Source organism: Bactrocera tryoni, chromosome 1 (assembly GCF_016617805.1).
Source record: "Bactrocera tryoni isolate S06 chromosome 1, CSIRO_BtryS06_freeze2, whole genome shotgun sequence".
Taxonomy (NCBI): Eukaryota; Metazoa; Arthropoda; class Insecta; order Diptera; family Tephritidae; genus Bactrocera; species Bactrocera tryoni.
This window is the reverse complement of record NC_052499.1, coordinates 15,074,054-15,086,849: the sequence shown is the minus strand read 5'-3', so window position 1 is coordinate 15,086,849 and position 12,796 is coordinate 15,074,054. Positions and strand designations below refer to the sequence as shown.

Genomic DNA, 12,796 nt, shown 5'->3' with positions numbered 1-12,796 from the left:
ACAAATGCTGAGTAACATTTCGTTCAAATAAAAATCAGTTTTTAAAGTAATTTTACTATTTAGACCGGACATCCGATCCCTCACAGTCTTGTAGGCTATTAATTATTAAGGTTAGAAAAAAGATATTGAAATAATCGATAGTTACAAAATATAAATAATCCATTCACTAAAACAAAATTAAAAACGCACATATGTACATATGTATGTATATATGTACATATATGCCCTGAACAGGGTATATTAAGTTTGCCACGAAGTTTGTAACATATATAAAATATATGTATATGTATATAAATGATCAGCATGATGAACTGAGTCGATTCAGCCATGTCCGTCTGTGTGTACATTTGCGAACTAGCCCTCCAGGCGCCTTCTTTATTTATAGAGTCAGCTAGCAATCAGCTTCCCCTTACTTCCAAATCAAATCACATCGAAGCTCTGGGTAGGCACGGAGTGTGTTTTACTTATATAAAGCCAGTTTCTCTCTCAAGGTGACTGATTTCCAAATCAAATCACATCACGACGTATTAATCAGCTAAGTACTGGCCAGGCACGGTGCCTGCTTGACTTATATAGAGTCAACTGGCAGCAAGCTTCTCGCGAGATTACATTATGACTGTTAAATCACATCACATGGCGGTGCGAGCGTCACCTAAGCACTAGCTAGGCACGGAGCTTGCAATTTTTTTATAGAACCCGGTGGCAGCCAGCTTTTCGTGAGGTCACCGCATAAATTTTAAAGCACATCACATCGAGGCGACAGAATCACCTAAACACTGGCCAAGCCCGGTGTCTGCTTTCTTTAAAAATAGCCAGCATCCCCTGAAGTCACCTTTTGACTACGAAATCAAATCACATTTTTTTATAGTTACATAAGCAGTGGCCAGGTGCAGGTTACTGTAGCGTATAGTTGCCATACAAATTGACCGATCCAAATCAAGATCGTGTAGAGCAATTTTTTTTATTTGAGAAGATATTTTCGCGAAATTTAGTACAGATTATTGTCAAAGGTAAAGATATTGTTCAGTTCGGATCACTAGTATATAGTTGTCATACAAACGGATTGTGCAAAATCAAAATAGAGATTATTTGATTTGATATAATGATATAAACCTGCGAAGGGCATTCGGTGCAGACGAAGCCTAACTTTTTTCTTGTTTTGAATTAATTTTGAGAAGGTGCTGTTGGGTGCGCAGTATTTAGAAAAAATAAAAAATTTTATATGTAGAATATAGTATCTATATATTCTTCTACATATTTAAAAACCTTACTTTTTTTGTAATTAGTAATTCTATATTTAGCTTATTTCGCTTTCATGAAAGTAATTGTTTTTATTTATTTTTTTTGTATAAAAATTAATAATTTCGATTAATCGATAAAATTGAAACAAAGATAAACCGAAGTACAAATGAGCATTTCTCTAGAAAGGAAAATCAATCAAAATATTAGTAAAAATTTCAAAAAACGACACATTAAATACAATTTGTGTTTGTAAATATTGTATAAAAGAAGAAAACGATAACAACAACACCACCAATTATTGCCGGTCTATTATAGTTACCAGTTTAGTTAGTGCTTAATTTAGAATAGGTAGCAGAGCCCAAGTTGGATTTTGCATTAGAAAAATGGTAAAATCATTTGCTAATAAATTTCTTCAAATTTCTCTCTCCTCTCTCTATCTTTTTACTTTTTGCTGAATTTTGCCGTTTGTCTGGTACTTCAATAAACAGGGTTCCAATCGTGATCGCATTGTTTGGACTTATAACGCACCGCTGGCGCCACACCAAATACAACAATTACAGCAGCAGCAACAACTGCAGCAACAGCAACAACAGTATTCGAGTACACACTATGGCGGTGGCGGTGGCCACAACAATTCATCACCGAATTCGCAGTCGCAGTCACATTCGCACTCACACTCGCATTCGCACTCGCATTCGAGTTCAATAAGTTCATCGCCACAACATTCGGCTGGTAGTCCGGCCTCACCGACATCTGTATCCAGTTCGGTGATGTCATCGTCCGGTTCGAAGGGTGCGCTGGGCATTGGTGGTGCGTATGCGTTGAATAGCAACAACAATGGCGGTCATCATCAACAGCAGCAGCAACAACAACTACAGTTGACAGCAAATGCCGCTAATGGTGGCACCAGCGGCGGCACCAGTGCAACAACAGCCACAACAGCTTTACAAACGGGTTTGTTACATTGTCCTACTGGTAGTGGTAATGGTAATGGTAGTGGTGGTGGCGGCGGTAGTGGTGGTAATGGTGGTGGTGGTAATAATAGTCTTGCAGGTGGCGCCGGTTACGATCATAGCGTCTCCGAAGCCATCTCGAATATTTCTAGTCCCGACTATCAGGACGATGATAATTTATTGAGTTCTCGCGATCTTGCAGGCGGCATGGTACTTAGCGATCCCAGCGATTCCGATTCTACGATACTCGTATCCGACACGGCGGCAGCGAGGCAAAAGCAACAGCAAAATCAACAATTGCAACTACAAGCACAAGCGCTACACCAACAGCAACTGCAACAACAACAGAAAATTATTGGTGGTGGCCAACAAGGAAACTCAGAACAGCATAAACTAGTGATACAGGTGCGTGGCATCGATAATAGTAATAGTGCCTCAGCACGTACGGGCTACTCGGAAGTGAAAGACTCCGAAGATGAATTGGCCACGTTGACGGAGGAGCCATTTAATAGTGCATTGACGGCGGCATGCGGTGATGGCGGCGGCACAGGACGTGATTCATCGCCGCCCGTTTCGGATGATGGCAGCGATGTGGAGTCACTACATTCCTACCATTACTCACCAAAGGCCGTGGATATGCCATCGGCAATACGGCTGGCCAAAAGACTGTACTCACTGGATGGTTTCAAGAAGAGCGACGTGTCGCGTCATCTCAGTAAAAAGTAAGTAAAACTTAATTCTACATCTACGGGTAGGAATTGAAAACAATTTCGTTCTATTTCCAGCAACGACTTCAGCCGCGCTGTCGCCGATGAATACCTAAAGTATTTTAACTTCGAAAAGAAAACGCTTGATCAATCGTTACGTGAATTTCTGCAACAATTCTCGCTGTCGGGTGAGACACAAGAGCGCGAACGTGTGCTGGTACATTTTTCTAAACGCTTTTTAGACTGCAACCCAGGCACGTTCAATTCACAAGGTGGGTCTTATTTATGTTTTGTTGGTGTTTTTTTGTAGCTACTTGGTTATATTGGTTAATTGTTAAGTTGTACAGAATCGGGTTTGGTTCAAAGGCAGACTATTGAAATAATTTTGTATATTTACGCTTTTCTATTCGCTAATAGACGCTGTACATACTTTAACTTGCGCCATTATGCTGTTAAACACCGATCTGCATGGCCAGAATATCGGACGGAAGATGACTTGCGCGGAGTTCATTGAAAATCTGGCCGAGCTTAACGATGGTGAAAATTTCCCCAAAGATGTTTTGAAGTATTTATATCAGGCCATTAAAACACAACCGCTTGAGTGGGCGCTGTAAGAACTTGACTATAACTTATATTAATTCTATACATATTAATAACCTTTTATTTATTTTCATTAGCGATGATGATGCCACTGAATTGCAAAAGCAACGCGGAGACAATAATGTCGGCAACAGCACAAGCAACAGCCTTATCGGTCAAAATCCCTTCTTAGACATACCGGAATCGTCGACGGCGATTGAATACAAGAAGGGCTATGTGATGCGCAAATGCTGTTACGATGCCAACTACAAGAAAAGTGAGTATTAAGCTTAAAGTAATAAATATAGTATAAAATGCTTAATCGTTCTTATTTCATTAGCGCCATTTGGTAAACGTTCCTGGAAGATGTTTTACTGCACGCTGCGTGATCTAGTACTCTTTCTGCACAAAGACGAGCATGGCTTCCGTAAGAGTCAGGTGAGCAGTTATACACCAAGTGCGTTTACGCTTTTGCTAAAATATCTGCCTTTTTTTATTTTGTAGATGTCTGATAATCTGCACAACGCTATACGCATCCACCATGCTCTAGCCACGAAGGCTACCGATTATACGAAAAAGCAGCATGTTTTCCGTTTGCAAACCGCCGATCAGGCAGAGTATTTATTCCAGACCAGTGATTCCAAAGAGCTACAATCGTGGGTAGAAACGATAAATTTCGTTTGTGCCGCATACTCAGCGCCACCACTGGAGGGTGGTGTGGGCAGCCAAAAACGTTTTCAGCGCCCACTGCTGCCTAGCACGCATACAAAGTATTTGATGGTATGAGAATATTTGAAAAATATCTATATGCCTCACCGAAATATTAAATCATATAAATGTTTTGTGTCTGTCTCCCCTACACGTTGTAGAAAGAGCAATTAGAATCGCACGAGCAACAATTGGCGCAATTAGAGGCAGCACTCGCTGAACATAAGAAGGGACCTGTACCGAATAAAGGATTGCCACTACAGAACTACAAAGAAAAGGAGAGTTACTTGCAATATGAGGTAAAACGAAGCAAAACGATTCTTTAATTGATAATGTATTGATAGAGGTTTTCGATTTTTCAACAGCTACGCCGCTATCGCGCTTATGTGTCAATTTTAGCTGCTAAACTGCTTTCCGATCAACAGCAGTTGGATGCTGCACAGCAACAACAATTAACGAACAACGAAGAATTAGATACATTCTCAACGAGTGGAGTTGGAGGAGTCGGACCAGCTGTGATTGGGGCGCGGCCACAACAGTCGCCACCAGCGTATCCGCAACAATTACAATTACAACAACCAACTGCACAGTCACCAACAGCACAACAACAACAGGCACAGCCGCAACAACAGCAAACTACTAACAGGTATAATTATCAACAACAAGATATTGGCTGACGGGTAATGGGAGTTTTCTCAGCTTGTGTGGTTTAATTGTATTTTTCCTCTATATATAATTAATTTATTCATTTAATTTTGTGTTAATTCTGTTGGAAAATCGGTATAATTTGTGGTTTTTGAATTTGTGTGTTTAGGCCATTAAAATTGATTTTGAAATATGCCTTTCTTTGCTACAAAGGTTAGGTAATTTATTTTACAATTTTAATTTAGCTATAATTAAATATATTATTAATATATATTTATATATTTTTTTCTTTAATAAACAGCGAAAGTACTAGTTTTTACGCAGTTGATATAAAAAATGCGATCCACATATCTATATTTATTTCAAAAACTTTCTGTATAAAAAATGGCAATTTTTTCTACAGATTTCAGACGAATTCGAATTTCAAACTTTTTAAATTTCTAACAATTTTTTAGACAAAAACTTCTACACTTATTCCAAAGTGAGTCCAATATTATAGTGAATTTGAGATAAACACACTAAAATGTCTTTTCTAAAATGATTTTTGAAGGCAAGCTAATCCAGAAAGGTTCTTTTTCACAACTAGTTCACGTAAATGCCTTATCCTCCTTGCAATAGTTATTCCAGAGTTTCGCAGTCACAAAGCACAGTCTAGTTAGTCTGAAATCCAAATATATATTTTTTCCAACACTTTAAATTAGTTACTATTTTTAGAAGTTGTAGTAAATACCATTCTTAAAAGTAAAATAGATGAAGTTGAAATTAACATTAAAAACCACAAAAGCTTAAGTAAAGAAACACTTTCAGGCTACAAAAGCTTTGTCCTTTATTTAGCGCCATTGTATTATAAAATGTTTTTATTTGTATTATTTTATGTAGATTATCGATTTTCTGACTTTAACTTGTTCCTTAACCCTATGAGTTCAATCAAACTTCTCTACTGTTCTTGCTTTTGTATAAACCGATACTAATTAATTGAAATAAAAACGTTAAATGTTTTTAAAGTTTTAGTTATTAGTTATTTTTGCATTTATATATTTTGTTTATAAAACTTTAATGCTTTTCTGCTTACCTTGCTTGTATATATTTTGTAAATAACAGTTGTATATGATGTATTGCATAACTCTACTGCTACGTGCTTGACTCGCAAAGAGTAAAATATATTTGAGTAAATGTTAATTTATTGGAAAAATTCAGAAACGCGCATAAGTTAATGCATATAAATTATACAAAAAAATAGTTATTAATAAGAATTGTGTTGAAACTTAAAGAGTTCTTCATTTATACAAAAAGTCGTATGCTAAATTTTATCACTGATATCAAAAGACTTTAATTATGATTATATAACTCCAACTGCATAATTTTCGAAACTTAAATTTGAACCACAGAAACTGTGAAAACTCGCGATTTGCGAAAAGTTTGCTGAAACTTATGAGGAAGTGAGGTTAAAAATTTTGAAATGACACAACAGTCAAAGTAAATTCTATGAAATTAAAGTTAAGTGAATTAAGCTAAAGCAAAAGTTAAAAATTAAATTAAAAGCCACAAATAAAATTGATATATAACATGAAAACATGCAATAGTTACAAATAGATTAGATTTAGCAAAGTTTATAAAACAAAAACACAAAAACAAAATGTTCAATTCAACACAGAGAGAAGCACAAGACCAAAAATATAATAAAAATTAAAATATTTGTAGTATTTAATGCAGTATAAAGTAGTTTATAGAACGTTTCGATTTTACTTGTTTTAGTGTTAGCAGTTCACCAATATCACAATTATACAAGCATTCATTCATACACTCACATACATATTTAACAATAAAAACAAAGGTTCAACAGTAAAACATAGTATTTAAAAAAGAAAATTAACTAAGACCCAAATGAATGCAAATGAAAGTATAATAAATTATAATTCATAAGATATGCATAAGGTATGCACATTTAACTGAAATTAAAGTGCTGCCACAGCATAATCAAATAGAGTAGAAAAGAATACACTGCAAAATACACAATTAATTGACGTTAAACGTCACAAATAAAGTGAAATAAGTAATTAGAGTTCATGGGCCTTTAGGTTTATTTTTAAAAAGTAATCGTTAGAAAACTATTGCAAAATGCGGCGCTGAAAAAGTAGCATTAACGCTTTGTAAAAATTGAAATGCTTAGAAAAAATTTAATGCAAAAGAGAATTCAATAGCATATCTGCAAAGCATGCAATTATAGATGGCAAAATTCAAGTAAATATTTTAAAAAAGCAGTTTAATAATTCAGACAATTTAATATAGACGAATGGACTATCATAATTGTATGTACTACTTATTTATAAATATTTTACCTTTTTTTAAATTATCTTAAATATATATATTTTAGTATTTTTTTCATATATGTATATAAGGTAAAAAATATTTATGTGCATATAAACAACTCAGATAAATCTTAACTACCTTTTGACCTAAATTTAAAGCAGACTCATAATTGCAAAACCCGTTTGTTTGATTTACAAACATATTTTCAAATATTCGTTGATTAGAATTTGATTGTACTAAGTTATTAATCTGTTATCTATTTTGTAGACAGGCTAGTGATGTAAAGCGTTCGGACGCGTAAGTGCTTTTGGAACTTATTTTAACTTAATCGTAAAGTCAACTACGGCCGTTGAAGAATGAGATAATTTTTGATTTGTTGCTTTAAAAATATTCCCCTTATTGTCGTCAGAGTCTGTCCGCGGTGGATATATGTATGTCACGAATTTTCCAATGAATCTCAATTCGCAAAACGTTTGTTGAGACTTCAAATTTATTCCTACCGGAGTCTATGCTTTACCACGTTGCAAACTTACCTAATCCTAATTTACACTGTGAAGCATATAAGGCAGCAAAAGAGAGCGTCAAAAATTGTTTAACTAATTAATTTCGCTCACCAAATCATGGTGTATGTTATGTAATATTGCGGTGTGTGAGGTTTAAAGTGGTTTGAAGCGCCTACTTTCTACAGCTTCATTACATTTGTATCGTGTAAATGTGCGAGTAACATTTGCAATCATTCGTCAATTCATTTCAAAAAGAGTTGTTGTATGTATGAGTTTATGAAATAATATGTACTTTAATTTGATTGTGGCTTGTGTGAGTTAAATTTTTTTTGTTTATTAATTTCATGTTTTTCAACTAAAACTCTTCAATACACAAGCTGTGCCTCATTTGTGCTCACTTTTGTTTTTTATGTTTTTGTGCTAGGACTGTTCATGGCTAGCTAATGCATAGCTTATATTTTTGTATTTAATTCAAATATATATAAATCCGTTTTCTAATTTCTTTAACTTAAGTTCGTTGCTTCATTTTGTTCCGCAATATTGTTAATTGTTGCATTTACTCTAACCATGTAAATACAAGGCAAAAAAATGTTTCATTGTACAACATGTATGCAGTACATGCATATACATACCTATGTGTAATTACATTCGTGTACTTGTAAAATATGTACAAAATTTTGCGACAGATTAACCAAAGCAATTAAAAACAATTAATGCAATTTATGTCCAAAATTCAAAATTGGTTATCACCTGCGAATTGTCTTCTTTTTTTTCTTTCTCTCTCTCTCTCTCCTTTTTCTCCCCTAACATTGAATTGCAGATGGCTATGTGGCTGCGGCTGGTGGTCGTTGCTGTTTTGCTAAAACCCAAACCAACCAATATTGAGAAGAAAGTAACCTTACTACATTTACAACAATAAATATAGACTGTAATCCCCTCTCTACAAAATGCTAACACTTCCTCCACAATCATAAACTCCACGACCACCAACAATATCGACATCAAACCTCTCCAAACCAAAATCAACACCTCAACCTAATCCTCCTGTATCCTCAAAAAGTGTGCGCGTAAGGCAATGCTAAAATACATACATACATATATACTCCTATTCAGTAATAGTGGTCACGCACATTCGTTCCAAAATTTTTATATTTGAGAAAAAAAGCGATATTGCTTAAGTTTTATTGCAAATACCTTTACGCACTGCGGTGTTGAAGCGCACATTGAAGAACTAAACGCTACAGTGCAGGTAAAAAATATAACGGTTGTTTAAGAAATTTGCTTTCTTGATTTTTTTATACTTGCTGTGCTACTCAACATTTTTATGTTTTATAAACATTTTTTTTACATTTTATTAGGCTGTTAGACTTTTAGAATTAGTGTAAAGTTGTTTACCCTTTTATAAATACACATATAAGTCCAATTACTTGTATATAAGCATAAATACATATATGAAATCGATAAATTAGGTATACAGTTTATTACAACTTATTATTAGCGTTTTTTACACCTTTTTGTTTAAGTTACACGGTTTTCTGAAAAAACATTTTTTTTATTTTCTAGATATGTAAAACTGTTTTTATAGCTTTTTTTAATATTTGAAAACTTTAGATAATTTTGAAAGCATTATTTTGGATAAAAAAAAATTATTTATAGCTAATTTCCACTAGCAGAGCCTTTATTGTAAATTTTTATGTTTACAATGAATCGTGCTTGTTATTAAAATATAATATTAAGCAGTTTATTTAAAACAATTATTAATTTAGCTAGATAACCATAATTAGATATTTTTTAGCAAGAAATTACAAAAAATTGTATAAGCATTTAAATATTTTTATTTAATTTTATTTATTTAAATGCTTCAATTATTTTTTATTTATTTAAATGCTTAAAAAATGTGTGCTTAAATTATTTTCTTTTATTATTTTTAAAATTCGGTAAGAATAGGCTGATTAGTTATAAAGAAAATTTTAAGTAAACTTATTTCAATGTTATACAATTATCTTAGTTTTTATGCAATTGCAATTATTTAAATATTCGAAAAATTAAAATAACCTATATTAACTTACTTTGCATATACATAAATGTCATACGAACTGTAAATGTAAAACGTAGCTCTTCAGTTTCGTTTAATCTTTTCCCTGTTAACAGTACTTTATTAGTTACAAATAATGCTTTCCTTTAGTTGTAAGCCGATTTTATTGATACATATATTTTATTATAAAAACATACTTATTAATATTTACATATAAACATCACACATTTAATTATTTTTTAACATATTTTCCTCTTTGGTTCTTTTTCATATACTTATGCAATTACAGAAAGAAAGAGAAGAAGAAATGAAGGACATACGAAATGTAGCAACTCGAACATATAAGAGTCTTGTACAGAAATGAATTTACAAAATACAAACACACACAAAACACGAAGCACGACATTCAATGAGGATGAGCATAAGAAAGCAAAATATAAGAATAATTTCTTAAAAGCTAAAACCATTATTGCATATAAAATTCAATCAAATTTAATTGCGATTTCGTTAGTATGTAAAAGATGTTGTTTAGACGAAGAATATAAATCAAGAAGAGATACTTAGAGACTTATTGGTAAGTAAAAAGTTTAGAAAGAATAACGAAAAACATATTTGTGTCTCAATAAAAACTTGTTTAATGCATAATTTGAGAAGAGTTAGTAAAAGGAAAGTTAAAAACTTATATTTTAAAGTTAAGTCGACGACAATGTGGCGCAAATATTTCTTTTTTGAAACTGATTCGCTAAAAAAATCAATTATCGACGCAGACCAAAATGTAAAACTATACAAAAAAAATTTTCGGTCGATGCTTAGTAGGCTATAACAATCTGCCAAACATCTTTCAAGTTAGTGATGAAAACCGTTAATCGTTTAAGTAAAGTGGTCCCTGAAAATAAATAAAACATCGCAAACGGTATCGAAATGGATTGAAATTTGCATTTCCTCCGATACAATCGACCTTAGTTTCAAACGCTTTTATACAGCTTGTAGCTTTAGCCAACAGTCTTTGTATTATTTTCGTAAACTTTTTTTTTATTGTTGCAACATCATAAATTACGTGAAGTGATGGTCTCACTAGCTTTCGTCAAACATACACTATATTTATTCAGTTTCTTATGGAAAGCTGCAACATTTTTTAATATATGTATCTATTATTAACATTGCATTATGCATCAAACTTACTTTCGAATTCTTTTTTTTTTATACTATTCTTTTTAAATTCAACTTTTAACCGATTTTTTCCGTTTATTATTTCAGCTGATTTTTCATTTCCACTTCCTTCGCATTCAAACACACACCAGCATATAGTACCCGTACCCGCACCCATACTCGTACTCGTACTCGCACATGCATCTGCATTAATGTCCTGAAAAATGTCTTCAAGCCGTTTTGTCCACAGGCAACAAAGGCAACAGTCTCGTCGCTTTGTGAATAGAAACGAACAACAAAACTATACACACACCTGCTAAAGATATAAATACATATGTATATGTACACTAAAAAATGCTAACTTTAGAATGCCACGTATCAATAGTTTGTGTGTACATGTGTGTGTGCGCTTTCCTCTTACAATTGTATGATCGTTTGTACAGTATCTGCCAATAGTTGTGAAACGAACAAATTTTGACACTCGGTTGGCCTCGTCGTCATCCTCGTTCATACGATATGCATGCATACAAACATATGTGAAAAACACTATTACAATTAATTTATTTTACTATATGTATTTACTTATAATATCTATGTATGGAAATGTATGCTGCTAATTACTAAAAAAAAGAAGAAGAAGAGCGGGCGAGAAAATAAATATAATTTATGGCATTGTGAATTTAATTACGAAAACATACACATACAAATATGCTAGAAGAGGAGATATGAAAGCAGCGAAACAAACAAGAAAATAACACAAAAGCAAAATTACGCTATTTGTCGTATTTATATTATGTAATATTATATACATATTTACGCTATTTTAGATTTATTTATACATACAAAAATTATATATACATACATAACTACTTTCGAAAAGGCAAAACAAAAACAAAAAAAATTTGCTAAGAGTTGAAAACATAAAAAACAATTATCTTTTAAAGAATATCATTATGAATGATAGAAAACCCATTAAAAATTAAGCGATCACTTGAAAGAGTTTCGAAAACAATTACATTTATTTATTTTTGTGTTTATGTAATAATAAAAAATTTACATAGGCAGTAGCGGCAAGACAAAATTGCGGTTAAAAATAATAAATGGAAAAATGTTCGATAATCTCAGCCATGGGCAGGCGAAACATAAATATATTTCATGCAAACACAAAAACAAAAGAAAAAAATTGCATCTATATGTGAAGTACACTTAAAATTACTTATTATTCATACAACAGTAGTCTACTTTTAGGCGCTTACTACTTGCATTTCAAATGTTGTCCAGTTTTGTGAGCGCACTTTATTGAGATTTCATTTCTTATTTATTAATAAAACTCAATATTATTGCTGAACTGAATTATGTGAATATTTCGATATTCCCAACACTCTCTTCATTTTATTTCTATATTATAATATTGCATATGCAAGAAAGTTTTGGTATGCACGAAAAATATGCATTCGTAATTTAATAAATTCTTGTTTCAGATTTTTGATTTTTAAAATTATTTCTTTTGTACTTCGTTAAAAAATAATATTAAAAGAAAAGAAGATATGTTCATTTCTACATATGTATTGTATTGAGTACTTTACTGTATTAAAATAATAACGTTAATTCCACAAACAGAATTCCTTAATTAATTTAAAATATTAAATTTGCTTTGTTGAAACAATTTTTGGTTTTGTGTATGAAACACTCATTTGTTCATCGTAAACAATTAGTTTATGTTGTCGCTTTTTGTTTCACGTTTTCTTTTTTCTGTTTACGAAGTTAATGCCCACTGCATTGTTTTTTAATTGTTCGTTCGTTCAGTTTATCGCTTAATTGCCTTAATTTATTGTATTATTCATAATTTATAAACTTATATTTTATATATACATATATATTACTTGCATATAATAAAATATATTTAAACATACATACATATATGTCCACGTCTGTAGTTAGGATATTAAAATTGAAGTAAAGTAA

General features: G+C 32.4%; 1 protein-coding gene across 5 annotated transcripts in view; it reads left to right on the top strand.

Moving 5' to 3' along the window:
• Positions 1–11,478, top strand: part of LOC120782587 (PH and SEC7 domain-containing protein) — a 60,568-nt gene extending 49,090 nt beyond the window's left edge. For 2 of the 5 annotated variants that reach the window (XM_040114935.1, XM_040114939.1), the window contains 10 exons: positions 1,731–2,917; positions 2,981–3,174; positions 3,320–3,512; positions 3,580–3,758; positions 3,822–3,919; positions 3,986–4,261; positions 4,351–4,488; positions 4,555–4,835; positions 8,468–8,896; positions 9,972–11,478. In XM_040114935.1, coding sequence (XP_039970869.1) covers positions 1,731–2,917; positions 2,981–3,174; positions 3,320–3,512; positions 3,580–3,758; positions 3,822–3,919; positions 3,986–4,261; positions 4,351–4,488; positions 4,555–4,835; positions 8,468–8,510 — 2,589 coding nt within the window. In that variant the 3' untranslated portion in view covers positions 8,511–8,896; positions 9,972–11,478. The remainder of the gene's footprint in view (positions 1–1,730; positions 2,918–2,980; positions 3,175–3,319; positions 3,513–3,579; positions 3,759–3,821; positions 3,920–3,985; positions 4,262–4,350; positions 4,489–4,554; positions 4,836–8,467; positions 8,897–9,971) is intronic. The other 3 variants (XM_040114938.1, XM_040114936.1, XM_040114937.1) reach the window with 3 other exon arrangements.
• The last annotated feature ends 1,318 nt before the right edge of the window (positions 11,479–12,796 follow it).